A 23,587-nucleotide genomic window follows, 5' to 3' on the forward strand; every position below is an offset into this window, starting at 1 on the left:
CTAACTGGCCTGAAAAGTTAACAAGATATTGTAAACCCTACTTCCTTTTAAAAAATATTATTAAAAAGAACATTTGAACTCATGTCACTACTGTAATCTTTTTTCAGCAGTATGAATCAAGTTGCAGGATAGGGCAGGGTATAAATTGAAAAATTAAATTAAATTGATTCAGAAATAAACATATTTCTCTGTCCCAGCTACTGAATCATCTACATTAATGGTAAGAGATCTCAATATTCTAACAGTTACTAAATGGTTAGCTGTAAACTTTTCTCTTCCACAGTTTCCTATCAGTAAAAAGCCTTTTCTAACTCCTTAAACTTCACCACTTCCTTTTTTTCTTCAGCCTTAGCCAGTCCACTTCCCATCTGTCATTCCCCAACTGTCATTCCTCAGCTGTCATCCCTCAACTGTCATTTCTCAACCATTAACTCCTGCTTCTCCTCCCCAAGATTCTAAAAAGAGTCTCCCTAACTGGGTGCAATTACCCATTCAATCACACATTTGTTCTTTTCCAACCAGCAGACTCTTGTATTACAGTTTCAAGTAATGGCATCCTTCCTAAATTTACATATTAAAAACCTAAAACACCCATTTAAAATCTCTAATGTGTATCTACAACTTTAAAACAAAGTCACGCTCACCCACCATGACACCAAAGACCAGAAGCTAATGCAATGATTGGTCTTCCTGGTTCCTCAGGAGTCTTTAAAAGATATTTTATTTGCCAGGATTCTTAACAAGATATAGATGCAGACATCTTTGGGGTTATTTGGGGTTTTATTTAATATATTTTAAATTATTATTTTCTTAATTGTGATTTGTAAGCAACCTTTTACCTTCTAAGTAAATACAGCAAGCCAATAGAGCTTCCCAAACGCTTGTGTCTCCCAAGAGTTTGAGAAGCCCCTTTAGGCATGCATGGCTTTCTGCACTGTCTTTAAGGATGCCACAATGGAATGATTATTAACTGCTCCAGCTCCTGTAGGGCCAGCAGGACAGGAAATGAAGGGAGGCAGTGGATGTTGCCCTCTGCTATCTGCTGCCTGAGTCCATCATCTCACCGTGCCTCACTGGCCTTGATTAAGACTAGAACAGCTCTCCTGGGAAAAGGACTATGTACAGGATGCCAAACATGCATTGCACTTCCTGTACTTGGAGTTAGTACAAAAACATTTAACTGGGAATACAGGGAAGCAGCTATGCAGATATAGTATTAGACAAAAGAAAAGCAGCCATTCTACTTGGCCTTGCAATTCACAGTCCACAAGAATAAAAGATGGAGTCTAGCCATAAAGATCCTGTGCAGGTTTTTAATATTTTCTCAATGAAGGTCCTAGGATCAGCAAAATATAATGCATTGGGCCCACAAATTCCCCTGAGATACCAATTAATGCAGAAGATAAATAATACAGAAGAACTGAGTAAGGGTGGTATCAGGCATCAGCACAGTAAGGCATCTACAAGCTCCCACCATCAACTAAAGGAGTTTGGCCCTTTTACTTCCAGCAGGAATGAGAGATTGCTCCAGATGTCCCATTATGTTGCTGGGACCTTTTGGCTGCTCTCCCAATTTGCTGCTGGGAGTGGTGCCTGGAGGACTGAAGACTGACTTTTATGCTTCTTTAATCTCTGTCTGTTGCTTTAAAACACACTGGCCCCAATGGGACAAAGAGGTGCAAAAGAATATATATTGCTTCCTCCTCCAGGAATGTGTGGGTGTGCTGCACATGTATGAAGTAGCGGCATCTTGAGGGAGGGGGGATTGGGGATAACTTGACCAAGCCTTCCACAACCTGCAATCAATCCTAAAATTAAGAATATGCTTCCAGGACAAGCCACAGAACATCTAACAAGGGATCAGAGAGGAGTTACCACTTTTCCTAGCAACAGCTTGTACCTCCTTAAAGAGGAACTTCACGACTTGAAAACCACAGACTTTAAGTAATGGTGGTGTGGGGGGGACATACTACAGAGTTTCTGCTGGTGATAAATGCCTAACTGCAGTGAATCCCTCTGTATAATCTCAGCTTCAAACCACACTGGAGAGAAATGCACATAGACATATATATATCTCCTTCTTTCACAAGTGCCTCATTGCACTGAGCCCCTATACCTCTCTTATACCTCACCAAGCTGTGGCATCTGTTTCAGCTCCATTATATAATAAACTGATTTTCTTCTGCACTTGTGGCTGTCTCTAAACCCTCCTAGAAGGTACCCATGACAACACTGTTGCCATAGAAACTAATGTACTTCAAAGGGGGGGGGGGACAGAGGGAGACTAAAAAAGGACCAAAAAAGAGAGAGAGAGATTCAAACAAAATAACTGGCATAAACAGACTGTGCACACCAGAGCCAGGGGGAAGGGTGTCATAAAGTTTTAATTGGCCAGTTGCTTGAGAAGAAAAGGCCTGCCAAACATGCTGCTTATTAAAAACTCCCTTTTTATCATCCTTGATGGCTTCAGAGACTGCAGTGGGGCTGTAACATTCTCTAGGTCGCATCCAGACCAGCAGTTTTGTGTGTACCGTGTGTTGCATGCAGACGGGCTCACTATATCCTCGCACCTGTTGCTATCTGCACACCCAAATCTTGCCATTCTGTGTTTCTGTGGCGGCTTTTCCTTTATTTTTTGGCCTGTAAATGCTTCCCTGGACCATCCGTGTGCTGCCACCTTCCTCTCTTTCTTGAAATCCTGCCTGAAAACCCACCCTTTCCAGACAAGCTTTCAGCTTAATCTTTAACCCCTCGGTCCTCCTCCTCTTTGACCAAAGCACACATAAACGTATTGTCTCTCATTCGCCCCTCACAATTCTTGCCTCTCCATTTTCTCCATTGCTTTAACGCCCTCACCTTTATCATCTTTCCCATTGTGGATTTGTGACCGCTGAAGAAATTTAAATCATCGCCCTGTGACTGCAGTACATAACTGGGGTCCCTGCCATCAGAAGATTAAGGGACACTGGGTGGTATCTCCCTCCCAGAAAAAATCAGTCTGGCCCCAGCTGGATACAAATGGCTATTAACAACTCATCACTTCAATTCAGACCCTGTCAGGCTAATGTCCTGCCTCTGCCTTTGCCCTCCATGCTTCAGTTGCCAGGTCGCAACGGCATGCTGTTGCCCAAAAGTGATGTAGGCATGTCAGGCAATGACAGTCTGGATTTTGGGCAAAACTCTATGGTAGAATGTGCTACAAATCATAGAGTTTTGCTTAAAAGCTAGAGTGTCACCGCCAAATGTCCCCAACATGCCTACATCACTTCTGAGTTACATAGACACGTCACAGTTATTTCCAGCTTCTCAGAAATAAGTGGGGGTAATTTGGAGGAGAGCACCCAAAAGTGGGACATCCCTGCCTGGACCAGAGGGCCTGGCAACCACACCCACTCCCTCACTTCCTGGCTTCAAGGGCTGACTCACACATTCACACTTGAGGGAGCAGAACTCTGAGGTAATAAAACACAGGTTACTGAGGAAGACTCAGCATGGCTTCTGTAAGGGAAGATCTTGCCTCACTAACCTGTTGCATTTCTTTGAGGGGGTGAACAAACATGTGGACAAAGGAGACCCAATAGATGTTATATACCTTGACTTCCAGAAAGCTTTTGATAAAGTTCCTCATCAAAGGCTCCTTAGAAAGCTTGAGAGTCATGGAATAAAAGGACAGGTCTTCTTGTGGATCAAAAACTGGCTAATTAATAGGAAGCAGAGAGTGAGTATAAATGGGCAGTCTTCGCAGTGGAGGACGGTAAGCAGTGGGGTGTCACAGGGCTCGGTACTGGGTCCCATGCTCTTTAACTTGTTCATAAATGATTTGGAGTTGGGAGTGAGCAGTGAAGTGGCCAAGTTTGCAGATGACACTAAATTGTTCAGCGTGGTGAGAACCAGAGAGGATTGTGAGGAACTCCAAAGGGATCTGTTGAGGCTGGGTGAGTGGGTGTCAGCATGGCAGATGACGTTCAATGTGGCCAAGTGCAAAGTAATGCACATTGGGGCCAAGAATCCCAGCCTCAAATACAAGTTGATGGAGTGTGAACTGGCAGAGACTGACCAAGAGAGAGATCTTGGGGTCGTGGTAGATAACTCACTGAAAATGTCAAGACAGTGTGCGATTGCAATAAAAAAGGCCAACGCCATGCTGGGAATTATTAGGAAGGGAATTGACAACAAATCAGCCAGTATCATAATGCCCCTGTATAAATCGATGGTGCGGTCTCATTTGGAATACTGTGTGCAATTCTGGTCACCGCACCTCAAAAAGGATATTATAGCATTGGATAAAGTCCAGAAAAGGGCAACTAGAATGATTAAAGGGCTGGAACACTTTCCCTATGAAGAAAGGTTAAAACGCTTGGGGCTCTTTAGCTTGGAGAAATGTCGACTGCAGGGTGACATGATAGAGGTTTACAAGATAATGCATGGGATGGAGAAAGTAGAGAAGGAAGTACTTTTTTCCCTTTCCCACAATACAAGAACTCGTGGGCATTCAATGAAGTTGCTGAGCAGTCAGGTTAAAACAGATAAAAGGAAGTACTTCTTCACCCAAAGGGTGATTAACATATGGAATTCACTGCCACAGGAGGTGGCGGCGGCTACAAGCATAGACAGCTTCAAGAGGGGGTTAGATAAAAATATGGAGCAGAGCTCCATCAGTGGCTATATGTGTGTGTATATATATATGTGTATATATATATGTGTGTATATATATATATATATATATATATATATATATATATATATATATATATATATATATATATATATATATATATTAGCCACTGTGTGACACAGAGTGTTGGACTGGATGGGCCATTGACCTGATCCAACATGGCTTCTCTTGTGTTCTTATGTTAAAACAGGCAATGCTACTTCAGATGACAGGTGGTGAATTCCAGCTTTGAACTACGGCTGCCAACTCTGGGTTGGGAAATTCCTGGATATATGGGGGTAGAGCCTGGGGAGGGTAGAGTTTGAAGAGGGGAGGTTATAATGCCATAGAGTGAGCCCTCCAAAGTAGCCATTTTCTCCAAGGTAAATGATTTCTAGTGCCTTTCTTGGAGGTTGGTAACCCTACCAATGACCCATTATAATTATGAAAACCCTCTAAGCAAACAGAAAAATAGAAAAGCAGAAAAAAGGTTCTATTCCTCTCCTCATGTGCTATGCTGGTTTTCTACTTGCAGGCCACTTTTAACAGAAGAGATCAGTCTTAAACAACAGAATCCATTCTACCACTTCAACATTCCTCTACCTGCATGTGTGAACCAGGCCCTATTCTATAATTCTGAATGCAGGATTATTTTTATTACTGTAAAAGTACCTGCCACCAGCACTGTGTATTAAACTTATTTAAATTACCATAAGCTTCCTTAGGAAGCAATTCTTGGCTGAAAAGCCACATAAAACCAAATAAATTAATTACAGAGTAAATAAATACACTTGCAAGCTCCCTGAGTCATTAAGTTGCCTGTAAACAGCAGTAGAACTCCTTCACCTAAAGCCTAGATTCTTTTGTGTCACTCCATTCAATCTTGTCATTAGTGTCAATAGGGGTGGTGGCACTCACTTAAATACAATGTCAGGAAAAATTCAATGAGAAAATCAAAGAACACCATGAAAATTTTGGGGTGAGGCTGTTGTAGCACCTTGTCTCTAGAATGTTTTCCCCAAACCTTTTGCCAGGCACCAAAACTTTTTGGGTACCAGGCCAAATCTTTCTCATTTATCTAAGATCTGTTAACCATTAATCAGGGGTTTTAAAATCATCTATAAGTGCAATCCTGAACAGAGTTATACCCCACCAAATCCCCTAAAGTCAACAGGTTTACAAGGGTGTACCTCTGCTTAGAACCACACTGTTCAGACTTTTTAGATCTTGTATTAATTGAACCTTCTGATTCTGGCTTTAATATATACTTATTTTTAACACAACTGTTTTATGATGGTATTTAATGTTCTTTCTATGTTTCATGTTTTACATTGTAGCCTATTTTATCATATATTGCAGTTTTTATGTGTTTTATTAGATAACATTTCACACAAATTTAGAAAAGCGGTATACAAATATTATAAATAAATTCTTACATAAATAATTAAATTTGGCAGCTTGATCTCTGTCCCATGATATGAGACAGCAAAAGGCACCACTTGCGCCGGTGCATAAACCATTCATTAACGGAACAATTCATTTAAAGTTTTCAAATCATTAAATAATGGCTTAAAGGTATGCCATTTGCTATAAGGAAAAAAATACTCAACTATAACATTGTGTCTAAATTTGAATACTTACACTAAGCATACAAATTGCTTTCCAGTTTTTCTTCTGAAATAATGTTATGGATTTTACCAGAACAAATCAGTCTTATTTTAATCTACAAGGCTGTCAAGGAAAGCATCCTGTCAATACTGTAACTACTTTATTTTACTGCCTCAAGTTGCAGTGAGGAAGAAGAATGTGCTGACCACTGACGGTCCAAATTTCCCAAGTAGCATTTCCTTGACTTCTTAGCTATTTAATTTTTCTTAAATTTATGCCTCTGAACACTTCTGTACTTTTAAAAGTCAGATACTAGAGGCACAAATGTGTGTTATACAAAAGTATTTCCTGGAGATGCAAAGTACTAAATAAGAAATAATAACTGCAATGGGATATGGCATTTCTTTCCCTTAACTCTCTCCGTCCTTCCTACAATGCCCCAGTTAACCCAATTTTAATATTCAGCTCCACTGCTTGCATCCTTACACAGGAAACAACCTTCGGGACTCTCCCATTCTTGCATATTCCCCAACTTAGAACCCCACTCCAGTGCCAATTTCTTTAAAAAGACATATTTTTAAAAAGGGAAAGTGGCACATGCCAAACAATTACTGAAGAATGTTTTTTTTAATTGAATTGGGGGAGAAAGTCATGTTAAAATCAGGTAGATTTGAGTCCAGTGGCACCCTAGAGACCAACAAGATTTTCAGGGTATGAGCTTCTGAGAATCAAAGCTCTGTTCATCAGTTCTACTGCAGACCAACACAGCTACACTTCTGAAACATTAAAATTAGACTGCATACTACAAGCAAATAGCATTTTCAGAACCAGACACTGAAGCAGCTCCTACAACTTTGACCCTGAACAGTTACTAAACTGACTGGAGCACCATTTAAGAAATGGGTCCACTGGTCCTTTTGTATAGCTCTGCTGTGAGTTCCAATGTTCCCTCTAAGCTGCAGAATCTTGTGAGCAAAAATTCTACTTTGTGAGCTATTGGTAATAAAATTGTGAACTACTGGCATTAAAGTTGTGAGCTGCTGCATAAATTACTGTGCTCTGGGGTCATCCTTCCTGAGCTAAGACAAAAAGGTGTGAGGTGGAGGCTAAAAATCTGTGAGCTAGCTCACACTAACTCAGCTTAGAGGGAATACTGGTGAGTTCTACATCAAGCATCTGTTTCTATGAAATCCAGATTCCATACTTGTGATAATGAAGCAAAGGCAAAGTTTTTTTTTAAGTCCTCAATAATTAAATAAATTCTATGGCCGCACAGCACATCATATATATGTTGAACAAACTCTGCTAGCCATTTCCATCCTTTCCCTATCACCCATTTCTATCTCTCCGCATCCCTTCAAGGGGTTCACCCCATCTTCACATAAAATATACTACCAAGGAAAGTATGCAAATTAAAAATATTTAATGCAAATGCGACATGTCTGTACACCATTTATTTTGGCTGCATAATTTTCTTTCACTGCAAAACTCTACATCTCCTGACACTGGAATGGCAGAGAACCAGGGCCCTAATGGTTCAAAACTGCCCTGAGACCTGTATGGTCCAAGCTAGTCTGTTCTTGTCAGATCTCAGAAGAGAATCAGAGTTGGCCATGGTTAGTACTTTGGGAGACCATCAAAAAGAAGCTCAGGGTTGCTATACAGAGGCAGGCAATAGCAAACCACCTCTGAATATCTCTTGCCTTGAAAACCCTGCAGGCATATCATATGTTGGCTGCAACTTGACAGTACTTTCCACAACTCCACCCCATGGTTCAAAACCACCCAAACAACTCACTGCAGCACCATACAAAAAAGAACCACACTTGTTCTACAGAATTTGTGTACCAGAATACACTACACTCCATAACAGCAAACTTCTCCAAGATGCAACCACAAAATAGTGACCCTCAGGGCATTCCATATAATCAGGTCTTTTTGGGTAGAAAAGGCCCAGCAAGAACTCATTTCCATATTAGGCCACACCCCCTGACATCACCAATGTTACACATAGGGCTTTTGTAGAAAAATCCCAGCAGGAACTCATTTGCATATTAGGCCACACACCCCTGGCACAAAGCCAGCCGGAACTGCGTTCCTGCTCAAAAAAACCCCTGCATATAATTAAACATGCAACATGTTTCCCTCACAGGAAAAAACATGCCATTGTATGTGAAAACTTACAAAACTGAATTAAATTTGTGCAGTGAAAGGTAAGACTATGAGATGGTAAGAATCTTCCTAAGGGGAAAGGCTGCTGGCCTTGTCAGCTTGACCCTAAAAAAAATGCTAGTTACAGACCACAGAATGAGCTGGCTTGCAGTTCTATTAATGCAAAATCTAGTCTACTGAATACGATTTATAGATGGCAAGATTTTGCATGCTCCACATGCAGAAGTACGCAAAAACACACAGATCTATTGGAAAAGATTTTGGACAAATGCCTTCTCAAGCCTGGGTGATAATCAAAACATCAGCTCACTGGACTGGACAAACATTCCTCCATCCTCCCTACCATTTAAGCAGTGCTCTGACCAAAGAAAATACTAATGACAGGGAAGTATTCTCAGTCCTCCCAAACCATCTTTAAACTCACCCCCCAGCCCTCCCCTGGCAAATACTTACCAATGTTGGAATGCTTCAAGAGACGGCAAATTCGAGCTTCTCGCTCCAACTTCTGATGATCTAGAAACAAAATAAGAACAATGTATGCCATGAAAACCAGTTACATGTGAGTTTATTTGATTTAATTCTTAGTTTCTGCTAAAATCACAAAAGGAAAAGCTGTTATTGGTAGGGTTGCCAGCTCTGGGTTGGGAGATACCCTGAAGATCTTGAGGGCAGAGTCCGAGGAGGGTGGAGTTTGGGGAGAGGAGAAACTTCTATGGGGTATAATGCCAGATAGAGTCTACCTTTCGAAGTGGCCATTTTCTTCAAGTGAACTGATCTCCATTGCCTGGAGATCAGTTATAATCCCTGGAGATCTCCAGCCACCACATGGAGGCAGGCAGTGCTCGGTATTGCTTTGAGGTAAAATCTGATTAATACCTCAATCATGATCATGTTTACCATGAATGTAATCTGATTGACTTCAATGGGGCTCACTTCCGGGTTAGAAGTGCTGTCCTAGTTATGGCTGAAAGTCCCAGCAAATTTTCCAGCATTCCAGCGTAAGAAGATCATGGATTGTTTCAGAATTCAATCAGCTTTAGCTGACATGAATATATGTGTGATATAATATTAAAAACATTGTTTTGTAAGACATGCACATGTTAGAACAATATAATAACAAAAATAATGTCTGCTCAAAATCTAAAGCTATTCAAAACCATTCATTATTCAATCTATTCCTATACAGTTTAGCTGTCTTTTTAAGAAACTAATATTCAATATGTTCATTCAGGGGAAAAACAGATGAGTAAGAGGATATGAAAAAAGATTTAAAAATAATAAATGGTGTAGAAGAAACGAGTATTAAAAAATTATTTTTGCTTCCTCAAAACACTGAAACCCAAGACCATTAAATCGATTAATCCAGTTGGTAGTAGGTTCCATAAGCAGTTCTTCATCAGTACATAATTAATACAGTATTCATGTCACAGGATGTTGTGATGACCATTGCCTTCTGACACAGAAACGTGGTTTTATGTTTCTACACAGAAATCAAGAAATTTGTCTTTGTAAATAAAAGTAAAAATGCTCTAGTCATCATCTCTGCAGACTATCATTCAGACTATAAGGTCTTTGGACAGGACTGTGTCTTGACCTTTTACATGGTATCCATTGCAGACACCCTAAAAATAAAAATGCACACATTGAAACAATAGAGTTTCATTAATTTCTGTATTTTCCTTCATATTCTGCACACTGACTATTTTGCTTCTTTGCAAAAAATTTTGTTTAAACTGAATCCAGTTTTGCCATAGGATTCAGGGGACTGTGTCACTAATGAAGATTGACTGTCTCATTTGATTTAAAAAGAAATTCTTGCTGTACATTGGCAACTGGATGGTAACATGATTCTGAGCTATCCTTTGAATGTCCAGTAATTCATGTAAATCAACTGCATATTTAGTTATTCTCCTAAATCATCTGGGTGATTAGCAAAGGGTGCATTTTGATGCACCCTGAAGGCAAGTTTTTTCCTTCCACAGGGTGAGAGCAGTTTCCACTGACATTTCCTGTGAAGAGGGCAAATGCATGTAGCAGGGATAGGAATGCTGAGTCATCCTCTCACCAGCACTACTATTCAATTTCAGGTAATATACCAATGTATTTTTTTTTACTATGAAGAAACTGTGTATATATTTGTTCCATTGAATATGCATTCATCCCCATACAAATTAATTTTGAAAAAAAATTAATTTTTAAAAATAATTTTTTAACATTTTAATTTTTTAAAACTGACTCCTAAAAAGGGGGATGTGATATTGTGATTTCACTGACTCATGCCAATCAGTGCTGAGCACAGACATCTTCTGCAGAAACCACACAAAATGAGTGTCTCCTCAACACAGTCCAGGAAAAACGGATAGTCTTTGAACAAAAATATAGAAAATCTATTTCCAAAGAGCTCTCCACTCAGCCATGCTTCTCTGTATGCACCCGAATATGTGTTGATAGCAAAGTAACTCTTCATACAATCAAGAGACGAAGAGTCTACACAAGTTTAGATTATTTGTTCAATTCTCAAGCGCTGCCTCTTGACAGCACTCCCACCATACACGGAAATTGGTTTCCTGTTCTTCACATTCTTATATGCATTTAGGGACTCCTCCTTTTCTAACGTACTTTCTTCTTTTTCAGTGGAGTGAGGGATCACTGTTAGAGGATCCCCACCTGCAGAATTACACTGCAATATACATTTGCACTGCATATTATCTAGACGGTAGGTGTAAATGAAGTATTAAAGCAGGATTATCCTGAGTCAAAAGTTGCCTGAGAAAAGGAGGAATGTTTCTAAAGAAGTACAAAGGCGCTGCTGTATCATGCAGCAATTATCTTTCACAAATCCAGAATGGTTCTATTAAAAATTATTCATCAAATGTCAGCCAGACAACATTATGATTGGGGACAGAAGTTTACTCTGGAGGGTTGTTTTGCAATCCAGGACAAAGAACTCCCCATTAAATGAAAGAACTGTCCCCTGCAAGGCAGCCCAAACTTGATCTCTTGTCTTAGCATGCACCCCTACAGGTCTTTTTTTCCGAGGCAAACCCCAACACTATTCAAATTTCTGTGAAAATCTCCATAATTACAACTACTACACTTGAGTTAACATGTGCATTTGCAAAATTTATTCCAATCAGAGTGCTGGAGCTTCCTTGATGCAAAGCACATGCAGTTTACATTGTGTTTGCGAGCTGCCAACCCTCTTGTATGAGTCAGAACTTGGGCGAAAACTGTCAAAGCCTTTAAGAAACGGGAAGGCCCACTGACTGTTTGGCAAGAGCTGCCTGGCCCTTTCTTGCAAAGAGCTGGAGCGCTGAGAATGTGACAAACTTTTGCTGTCAAACTTTTTAAAATTCCTTAGTCCCCTCTTCATCCCACCTTACAATCAGGTATTTCAGCTGAGGAAAATGCAGCTGCCTTTCCTGCCTGCGAGTGGTATGGTGCATGATATGAACAGAGTTCATGGAATTGTACAACTTGCATATGAAACACAAAGGCCTCTGGCACAACAGAAGACAGCCAGCACCAGCCTACACCAATAAATCCTTGCAATCTGGACCACCGTTTGCTGCCTTCTGCTCCACAGACAGTGAAGTCATCCTTGCACAGTCTCCAAATGCAAATTTACCAAAGTAACACAAGGGGAATAGTTTAGGGTTTGATTCCTGTGATACAAACCTGCAAGACTTGGAAATCCAGGTATACACACTCAGACTAGAGTTAAAACATCCCTGATCCCTGTATTGTTTTACCAAATCATATTAAAAACATACTTTAATTTATGTATAAATGTTTACCTATCTATTACACGTTTTTCTGCCATTCTTCTAAGCTACTGATAGGATCATACATTGTTCTTCCTTAATTCATTAGATCCTTGTAACAACCCTGGGAGTTCAAATCACTGATCTGGTGTAACATATAATCTGACATTTACAGTGTCCTCAAACATCATGCAAACTTGGAGGGAGGAGAAAGTGGTATATCAATGATAACAGCTAGAACAGAATTTTGTGTATCTTCCCCCTCCCCCGAAAAGCACAAATACTTGAGGCTGATAGTGCTTGTGAATCTCCTACTCGAAGTATTTATGATTCCTGCTCATCTGAATGTGTCACAAATGAAGTTGACCTACAAATGATCCCCAAAGCAACAAGCGCTTTTAAACAAATCCATTTTACAAATTAATTTCATGTCATCAAATAATTTTACCATATTTGCCTTCCTCATTCTCACAGAAAAACTCTGAGGTAGGTCACTGTTGACACCCCATTTTCGCAAATTTGAGGATGAAACAGAATCACACTCCGAATTCTATTTTGTATGCAGAATTTGAACACAGTTCTGACACCATGACCAATGAATATTGGTTAGAACACATTACCTACCAGAGTAATATTTTATCTAGTGAAAATGAGCTCATATCTAGGAGAACAATGAAAATAACTGCCCCATCCCCAAAATGAACCTCTCTAATACAATCAACCATCCAACTCCATTCTGAACAGAATCCAATTACATTCTGTATGGAATGGAACTTTCTCTACTGCAATGCCATATATAAACCAAAGTATTAAACTTATATTGGAAAGAAATCTTATATTACTTAATGTTATATTTAAGTTTCTGTGCCTGGGATTGGCCCATGTTTCTATTTCCTTGCTGCTGAAGTTAAAATAGTAACATAAAGAACCTAATGTCTAAGTCCATGGAAGCCCCCAAGAATCAAAAAGATAAGACTTGCTCATTTCTTGGCACAACTTTTCAACCCCTAACGGCTTGGATTTGAATGCTATTAAGTTATCCATAAAGAGTCACCAGATGTCCATCTTGTAGAGGGCCATCCATTTTTCCAGTATATCAGAGTCCCATAGAGCATAATGGATGTCTCTGTTTCAAATACCACAGCCCCCAAATGTCTCTGATCTGGCAAACCTTCCAATGAAACGAGGTGCCCTTGCAATTAATACGCAGCAGACATTCGTCCACTTGACAGCTGGCTGCAATTAGCGGCCTATGATGAGGATGAAACCCAGGGGGGAACAGATCGCTGGCTGCAAGCTGGAAGGGCACCGACAGAATGACGAGATAGACAGAGATAGAATTTCGGCTGCTGCTCAGTCAACACCATTTCTTGCAGGGCCGAACATGTGCAGTAATGAACAGTATAACAGCAGGGCCAATCTGGGGAAGCCAGGCTGTGTGGACAAGGATGGTCATGGTTCTATTGATTTCAGAGAGTTTGATGGACTTACAAGCTTGGAAATAGTGGATGAAAAATTTGCAGAGGCAAGTTGCAAGGGTGTGAAGCCCAGATGCATATTGCTTCAGCCACTGTCGATCCCATCAAAAGTTGTCTAAGGCCAGGAATGGCCATTTCCCTTGAAAAGATAGCTTGCTCCAAACCAGAACCCTCACTTTGTAAATGGTATCTCTGGCAATGGGACCTGCCCTGGTCTTGCAGGTACAATTCACCTCCGCTAAGGCAAGACACACTCAGCTAGCAGCTGCCTTGGCCTAGCCAAAACAGGCCCCAAACAAGGCAGGGCAGGGCGGCAGGCTTGGGATAAGCAATCCAATCTGGCAGTCAGGCACAGCCTGTCAGGTCACTGAGTCCCACCAAAGGAAGGGAGCAAATCAAGAGGTGGCTGCACCACAGACAGAGTTCCAGGACTCTTCCTGGCTGGATGAAAGGGTGAAGGGGTGGCCACTGGGAGGGGATTGAAAGGGTGGCCTGTTTAAGGAGGATCTGCAGCAGGTCAGGGAGGATGGAGTACCTGTGCTTAGGCAGCATGTGAAAGGAGAGGGCAAAGAAATGAGGATGGATCAGGTGGTTCAAACCCCTCTCATCTCCATTCTGAGGCCCTGGGGATCCTCCACTGCAGGGAAGGTCATGGTGAAACAAGAGCAAAGCAGCCTTTGTCAAGTGAGAGCATCACACTGTATTATAACCACACCACTCCTCTAATGGCTCTGGTGCTGTTATGCAGTCTCGGTAAGCCCATCTGAAATCACTATCTGCTACTACCAATGTGTTATTTTAAATTCCTATCACAACACCACACTATATTAGTCTCGTTTCCAATTATTGTAAATGCAGACAGACCAACCTTACTACTGTGCAAGTTGGATTGCTAGTTCTGTGTTGGGAAATAGCTGGAGAGTTTGGGAGTGGAACCTGGGGAAGGTGGGGTTTTGTGGAGGTGGGATCTCAGAAGAATACAATGTCACAGAGTCTATACTCCAAAGCAGTCTTTTTCTTTAGGGGAACTGATGGTCCCTGTCATCTGGAGATCAGTTGTATTTGTGGGAGATTCTCCAGACCCCACCTGAAGATTGACAGCCCTCGTGTAAGCGTAGGTGGTCATATTTATTAAGGAAAGCATCCGCTCACATTGTTGAGTTTAGTACACTAATTTCTGATGCTCGGAAATGGATTGCCGTGTGTGTGGAAGTCTTGCATTTCTGGCCAAGGTCTTCCTGAATAAGTATCTGTGACTGGCACAGATGGGATGAGGGTGAAGACAATGCAGTGAATCCAGATAGAATGATGGTGGGATAATTGTGAAGGCTCAGTCAACTGGCTGTCTGAGGAAATGCCTAATTTGTATGAGAGTTTCACTGCCCTTAAGAATCAAGTTCACAAGGTTGAGAATGCTTTTTTATCCAGCCATGCTGCTGGATGTCCAGGTACTAGCTGTGGCCAAATTTTACATTGCTAGAAACAAAATTCTGGCTGCTGACATTCAGGCTTTGGTGGCTTCATGATTGAGCTACTATGTTATATACATGGAAGAAGAAGGTGGTGTTGGATTTATACCCTGCCCTTCAACTGAATCTCAGAGTCTCAGAGCAGCCAGCGAAGAGAAGACTGAGGAAAAGTAGGAATTGAACAGTTCCTCCCTCTCTTCATTACCCGTTGCAATTTCACTTTCTTGCCCTCACAATGGGCCTTCCATGTCCTTGCTCTTTTTCTTACTCTGAACATAAGAAAATAACCCTTTTTTGTTGTTTTTAGCATCTTTGGCCAGCCTAAGCTCATACTGAGCTTTAGCTTTCCTAATGGGCCTTCCATGTCCTTGCTCCTAATGGGCCTTCCATGTCGCAATGGGCCTTCCATGTCCTTGCTTTTTTTCTTACTCTGAACATAAGAAAATAACCCTAAATAGATAATAAGTACACTATTTGTTTATAAATCTTGATTTGTCTTTTCCCTTCTGTAAAATGAACACTGAAATTACTTCTTGCTTGAAAATGTGTGCAATATGATTTCCTTTCAATAAATCATGAATATTTTGGAACAAGTTTCTCTCTCTCAAATTAAGGGGTTCCTGCCACTTTCAACCCCACCCCTCCTTGTCTTGCTGGATGGAATGGGAGTCCTAGGAAAGCTTCCTATATTCCTAAAATTCCCTAACATGGGGATGTGACCTAAGGGCACCTGCCAATCTATTAATAGATGTAAGACATAACAATAATATGACATCTATGTTGAAAGATAATGGTTACCTTATTGCTTCCAGGCCCAATAGAGGGTGGTGGTTTTCACCTTCAAAGCACTAAATCAGCTGGGTTCTTAATATCTCAAGGACTGTCTCTTGTATGAATACTGCCACCTGCTTCTTATGATCTGCTAACAGTATCTCAAGAATTATGAAATCTCCTCTCTTGGGGGCTTTGGAGGGGGCTTTTTTCTTAGGAGAGTACCACCATATTTATTCAGCATACTTTTGAGGACTAGATGGTCAAGGTATTGATAGTAAAGTCCATTAGCAGAGTGTTCTTTAATTTTAATGTCTGCCTTTGTGTATCTGGCTATTTCTGCTTTAATTGTTGTGGCTTTTAGTACCTCTGTTTTCATAGCTTTCAATTGTTTCACTTGTCTTGGGAACCACTGGTTGAAAGCCAGTCCAAAAATAAAATTAGAACTAACAAGCCTCTCCCTACTAAAACTGAGCTGGCCTCACATTCTTCTACATTTATCTGTGCTGCCACCTTCCTCCACTGGGTTGCATTTTGGATTGCAAGTTCATTGGAGCAGGGAGTCTATCCCTTTACTGCTACTCCGTCAAGCACTATGCATATTGATGGAACACTATATGAACAGAACAAACAATGCCTATTACCTTCACACCTGCTTTTGAGGCACACTTTTGGAGGCAGCTGCCTGTAGCTGCAAACCAGACTGCTTGGACTATTAGACTGATATTGGCTTGACCCAACTACAGAATTCTTAAGTGATCCTAAATATTGTACAAAGGGACAGCAAGAAGCCCTGTGACTCTGGGTCAAGACCTGGAGCAGAAGCTCCCTGAAAGGTATGGTGGGTGAACCCAGAACTGGGGGGGGGGGACACAGAACTGGGGGGTGGAAATCCACCCTCACAAGAAAACCTTTTTAAAAAATACTAACATCTTGAAAAAATTATTTATTAAGCCATATAGGCATGGCCAGTGCCTAAAATCTGATGTTTGCTCCTAAATAAAGTTAAGCTGAGGAAGCATAAAGGTTTGCTAGAGGGCAAAGGTACTGGCTGTAAACTTCATCCACCTTTTTGCACTTGGAAAATCTGGGGTCTTTTGCCATGAATACACCAATAATCTCACTGTCCGCACTTCTCTTCACTGCTGTAGCAAGCAGGCAGGGTTGTCCCTATATTATAATTATAACTGGTGAAGGGGTCATCTATCATGCCAAAATGTCATGGAAGCAGTCAGACAGGGCACTCCCCAATGCATGCTCTTGCTGCCCCCAACTCTAAAAAGCAGGAGTCTCTAGCTTAGCAGCATCCCCTCCAATTTACTTGCAATGCCAATCGACAGCTCTGATGAGTTCAGGAGTAGGGCTAAGTCAAGAAGCCCCTAACGTATTAATTTTCTTCCTGGAGGGAGTTTTCTTTTTATTTTTTTAAAACAAGCAAAATTGAGATTTTCCTTACTTCTAGTCCAAAGTGTTTACAGTCCAGGAAAAACTTAACAATGTGATTTTGCCCAATATGATTAAGTCCATCTCCTCAATCCAAATTACAAAGTAAAAAAAAAAAATATTGCAGCAGCCAAATATCATTGGGATATGAGAGGGAGATCTAAAGTTAATATCCTAAAAGATAGCTCAACTAACATGCATGAAAACGAGATGAATAACCAAGAACTAATTGCATAAGGGTGGTGAGATGAGGCCTGATATGAGAGAAACAATAACGGTGACAACATTTAAACTGCCCAATTAAGAGCATCTGATATTCCCTTATTTGCTGCCCAAAGCCTGTTGAAAGAAGAGCAAAACACAAATGTGATATTAAAAAAAAAGATAAACCAGAAAGATGGTAGTGTTGATTGCCGTGGTTGGGAAGGAAGGATGGAAGGAAAGATACAGACTAGTGAAAAAAACAGGCTCACGTGAAGTATGCTTGGAGTCACAGCGATTTGCCATTTCTAATGGCTGAATAGCCGCAACAGACTACTAAATCCAACTGTGTGTTATTAGCAGACGGGTGGGCGTGGCAGGGCTTATAACTTTCCTACAGTTCAATATAGCATTTTTAAAAGCTTTCATCCGTTTCTGGCATTTCTCCATCTCTGGTGTAGCACAGCATAGGAGAGGAAAGAAAGGAATTAAAAATGTGGTGCAAAAAAAAACCCCTCCCCCAAACCTATGATGCATATCTCTGACCAGGTAGTTTTTAATCTCTGTGGGTGGGGTGAGGGGTTTGCACCCCCTGTGATGCTAGTAAGGCTGGCCATTTGGACAAGCATCAGAAAGCCGTGCAATCTCAGCAGACCTTGCTGGCAGCGCAGCATGGGGAGGCTGCTGCTGCTGTTGGCTCTTTCTGCTCTTAGGTATGCTGTCTACTAATCAGGGGCATTTACAGGCAAGACAAGCATCTCTGCTGATGCACAGGGATCCCCCCTCAATCTGGCATGTCAGGAGCATTTCCACAGCAACAAATGGCTCCTGAATAGATTGTTCAGTCAAAGAAGCCACTTGTTTCCTTTGAAGGCTGGAGGAGGATCTTGGCAGGGTGGAGCACTCCACTCTGGGAGACAGTGAACGATGTCCTTTCTTTGGAAGTGGGGGTGTCCACAAAGTGCCTTGCTTTGCATTGTCTCAAAATCAGCTCCTGCATGGAAACAAGGCTGGGAATCCCTAGAAGAGCAAACAGTTTAAGAGGTGTGATGAGAGTGGTGGAAAGTGTCGCTGAGTTGCAACCAACTTATGGTGACCATGTAGGCTTTCCAAGGTAAGAGATGTTCAGAGATGGTTTGTTGTTGCCTGCCTCTCCATAGCAACCCTGGATTTCCTTGGTAATCTCCCATCCAAATACCAACAAGGGTCAACCCTGCTTAGCTTCCAATATCTGATGAGATCGAGCTAGCCTGGGCCATCCAGTTCATGGAGCACCTGCCCCAGTTTAGGAGTTCTGCATAGATCTAAGGAGGTACCTGTACAAAACTCCTCAACTTTGGTATGTGTACATTCAGTTGATGTTCCCCAAACTTTATTGCCTTTACACATCCTCCTCCTCCTCCAGTACTAGCCTCTCTCTATCTCATACCATGGATGAGAGGTTGACAGGGAGACTGGCAGGGTTGTAAACTCCATCAGTATATATTCAGAAATACTACCTGATTTTTTTTCAAGACACCTGTTTTACTTGCTGGGTCAGTATTATCTTAAAAGCCAAGCTAGGTGCTTCCCAAGCTCAGCATCCTATGTCATATCCATTCACAATGGTTTATGCATGCTGGAAAATGAGAATGGAATTGAATGCACCACTTCAGACTGCAGGTGATAGATTCCAGCTTTCCCTTGAATGAGCTCCATGCAATCAGAAATCAAATTCTGCAAGAAGAAAGCTTCTGCCCCCTTCTCCTCACTTACTGTGCTGCTATTCTATTTGCAAGGAGCCAATTTTGAACTTCAGGAAGCATTCCAGAAGAGGATCCACCACAAACCTTCACCTGCAATCTGAAGAACACTGTACCCCCCTCTGCACTCTACCACGTTATTCTCCAGCGCAGGTAACGAAACCTCAGAAGTAGCTCTTTGCATTCCACAACACACGGCAGGAGAAGCAACATAAACACCCTTTTCTTGGAGCCTGGGAAAAGCCAGACCTTCTCTTGAGCAGAGCCCATGGATTAGTGAGAGTTCTTTATCTTTCACAATAATTGGTGAAAAATCACCATGTGTCCTATTAAGTGCTGCAAACCCTTAAGAATTCTTAATACCAATACCCAGGGCACTTTTAAAATATATGATTCCACCCCCCCCCAAAAAAAAATCAAAATAAGTCCATCAAAGAGTAATATATGCCATTATTTAAAAACAAGGACCCAGAAGCCCATTTTACATGTGCCTTAAACAAACAGCTGTCTTACAGCTCTGAGATTTTCATGCATTTAACAAAAGACCCAAATATTTTAAAAGTCAGGCAGAAGGCAACCATTAATCAGTGCTGGCCATGGCCAATTTACTTTGTGCATAAACAATCACACAGTAAAACTACAACACAAGTACATCACAACTAACATCAGAACATCTTTGCCGGGTAAGATGCTCCATCTAGGCCAGATGCAGGCAGAACATAATCTGAATCACAGATCCAGGTTCTCTGATCCATCAAGGCAGTTCTTAATGTTCCAAAGCAAAAGTGTATATGAGCTAGATCTTTAGTATGCACTCTTAAATTTACAATGCATCACACATCAATGGGCCACAGGGATTCTTGCTTAAGAAAAAAAATTAGACCATGCAAAATTGAAGTCAGCGCACCCCTGATCTAGGACAGTGTCCTAGTTTCATAATGAGCAGCCTTGGATGCTACAGAGAAAGAACACAAGAGCACAAGGCGATAATGGAGCAATCCATCTCTTGGCTTCCATCTGGGGTTTTAACATTGCTTTGAAGGACTTCCAGTCAGCTGGCCAAGCCATTTACCTACACACTCAACTTGTGAGCCTACTCAAATTTCATGTCCCTAACTTGAGAGGACAAATATAATTGCCCCTTGAACTTCAGCATTAATTAACTCCTGGGAACTCCAATAATGACATATACCGTGCATTTGCCCCCTTTTAATCTGGCTTCAGGCCTGCATATGGGATGGAAACTCCTTTAGTTGCTCTAGTAGATGATCTCTGGATAAAGGCATTCCATCACTGTCAATCTTTGTCCCCTGTGCTCTTTTAACATTTATGTCTGGCCACTGAAAGAGATCATCTGAAGTTTTATGCAGATGACTACTAGCGATGTTTCCTTAATCATGCCTCTAGAAGCTGCAGCCTAGGCCACCATCCAGATGCTGAGGTCAAACAGATAAAGGTGAGGAAACCGGAGGCAAATCCAGACAAGACAGAGGTGATGCTAATAGAAAAGAGATGCTCAGGGTGGTAATTATTGGAACTTTCTTTTTGGTGCTGTTATCTTTAGTAGATTGGCTTAAAAGACATGGAGAACTTCTTAAATTCTGCCTTACTAAAAGAAAAATAATAAGTTGTATGTCGGCCAAGAACATCTTGCTCCATCTACATCAGATCTGCAGGATATTAGTCCTTCTAGACGAGGCTGACTTTGCTGTGCCAATCCATGTTTCTACAACTCTTATGAAGGACTGGCCGAGAAAAAGACAATCCTGGAGGGCACTGTAGTCCCAAACTCTACCAGCAGCAGACAGAGTTATTCAAACTATGGAAAATTGGGTTTTTCTTCAGGATCTCTAACATCCTTATATAAACGTAAGGGTCCTCTTCAGGCTAATATGGTATAATGATCCCTTTTTCTTTTTCTTTTTTGATGGGCAGGCAGTAAGATTTGTCCTGATTGGTCAAGATGAAACATGTATTCAGAAGTTGGTATTTTGCCTTTGCTGGTTCAGAGATCAGTGTTGCTGGTCTTGGATTCCTTGCAACTGAGACTTGGGACTCTCCACTAGTTGATGCCCCTTCTCAATGTATTTCACCAGTGATCCCTGGCTCCTCCACTTTCCCATCTTCAGACTGACTCCTTGGCTTAAACCAGGACTGTGTTCTCCCCAAAGGGATGCCGAGAGGGTTTTTTTTTTTGTAGAAAAAGCCCAGCAGGAACTTATTTGCATATTAGGCCACCCTGATCCAAAGCCAGCTGGAGCTGTGTTCCTGTGTGTTCCCACTCAAAAAAAAGCCCTGGAGATGCCTGTCTGACTCCCTGGTCCTGATTTTCATGACCTCATGTTCATTATGCTATAGCCTAGGCTTGGTTGCTACTTCCTGCAAACCCAGATGTATGATAAGGCTACCACACACACAAACACACACACACGCTCCTAATACTGTCACATTAGAAAAGAACCAAATGAAAGCATGTAAGTCAAGCACAAATTAAGACTTCACCTTTCAAATCTGCCTTAATCTAGAATCATTATCACCCCAATACACTACAGCAAACACCACTTAGAATCTCCAATCCGCAAATAAATATGCATTGGAAGATTGGCTTCAGCACAGCAATCTAAAGGTGCTGATTCACTGATGGCTCTGTTGCCTCTTTACTTACAGCAAGGCAGCCATGTCTTCCCACACACTTTTTTTTTTTTGCTTTGAATCACACTCCATGGTATGCAAAACAAGTGTTAGAAGGCTGAATTCAGATGCTGCTTCACTCACACCTTATCTCTAATGCAGAACACCATTTTCCCAAAGTAAAGTCTATAGACAGGGAAGAAAGGTGGCATGGTACAGCCCAATTCTGGAAGCAAACCAGGATCAGTACTTGGATAGGAAACTACCAGGAGAATCTGCAAAGAAAGGCAATGGCAAACCATCTCTGCTCTCACTTGCCTTGGAAGCCCCTTGCTGGGGTTGCCACAAGTCAGCTGTGACTTGATGGCACTTATGGATGTAAAGTCTAAAGGCACATGGGTCAGCAAACTCACCAGAGCTAACCAGGGCTGGATCTGATCAGTTCCTGTATGGGTGCTCAAAAATTGCATGGATGTTGCCTTGAGTTTCGTGGAACAAATGCAGCATGCTAGTGAAAAGAAACACAATCATTTCCAGAGAGATTTCATCTCCTGCTATTGACTGAATTGACCTACACTGTGCTTATTAAATGTCTCTTCGTATGGACTGTTATCGATGTACAGCTTTGAGACTCAGCGAGAAAAGCAGGCTTATAAATACAGTAAATAAATAAATGGAAGTATGACTTAGGGTCTTATGTCAATCATAATGAAAGGAGGGAGTTTCAAAGTACAAAGACAGTAAATCTGCTTTTTAGGAAGATGCAATAACCATACAAGAGGCAGCAGCACAAAAGGGTGAAATAACAGAGTAATTGAATGAGGCAGGAAAACATCAGAAAAAATGGGTTCATTGGAGAGGAAGGTTTTGATACCACCTCCAGAAGAAAAGGACAAGAATTAAGGATAGGCATGAACCTCAATTTGTCACAAAAATTGCCTGTGTTAGAAGTTTGTGAGCAGAGGGTTGTACAATTGTGCCTGCAACCAACCTCTGAGGAACCTCCATAGTTTTTATATAGGTTGTGCAGCAGACATGCTGGCACCAATTGTCAAAGCAATGACTTCTGCAGCCCTGGAAACACCAATATTTGTTTGGTCCTCCAAACGCCAAACAAATGTGGCCCTTGTGGGACCAAAGGGTGCAGAGGGAAGTGTGAAAGATTCCAGGCCAGTAGTGGTAGGAGATAAGGGAGAGGCGGAGGAGAAGTGCGCACCAGTGGTGGTGCAGGAGAGAGAGGAGGTGGAGATCCAAGGCTTGAGGGAGAAAGGGGAAGACAATCTCCTTTTTCAAAAGCAGTGGAAACTTTAGGAAAATGGCCAAGGGAAGCTGGCAAATGAGATCAGGCTAAAAATGGGGATCCCAAGAGACCCGGAAGTTGAGGGTCACAGGGTCAGAAGGAAAAGAGGGGAGCAATCTCCCTTTTGCAGAAGAGGAGAGTCAGCTGGAAACTTGCTGTGAGTTTGGCATCTCTAGCCTGCAGGCAGAGGGGCGTTCTACCGCATCACAATCCTCACAAAATGAACCAGTTTGGTAAATTGGAAGGTTAGTAAGACCCCACAAACAACGAACCAGGACAAACCTCCATTTTCATGGATCGTGCCCATCCCGAACAAGAGTGACCACTATTATCTGAGAAATTTAAACCAGGGAC

General features: G+C 41.6%; 1 protein-coding gene across 15 annotated transcripts in view; it reads right to left on the minus strand.

Annotated features, from left to right (window-relative positions):
• CAMK2B (calcium/calmodulin dependent protein kinase II beta) overlaps positions 1 to 23,587 on the minus strand; it is a 225,403-nt gene that overhangs the window by 110,059 nt on the left and 91,757 nt on the right. For all 15 annotated transcript variants that reach the window (XM_060251387.1, XM_060251374.1, XM_060251375.1 and 12 more), the window contains exon 3: positions 8,888 to 8,947. In XM_060251387.1, coding sequence (XP_060107370.1) covers positions 8,888 to 8,947 — 60 coding nt within the window. The remainder of the gene's footprint in view (positions 1 to 8,887; positions 8,948 to 23,587) is intronic.

The sequence above is a fragment of the Heteronotia binoei genome, chromosome 12 (genome assembly GCF_032191835.1).
Source record: "Heteronotia binoei isolate CCM8104 ecotype False Entrance Well chromosome 12, APGP_CSIRO_Hbin_v1, whole genome shotgun sequence".
NCBI classification, from domain to species: domain Eukaryota; kingdom Metazoa; phylum Chordata; class Lepidosauria; order Squamata; family Gekkonidae; genus Heteronotia; species Heteronotia binoei.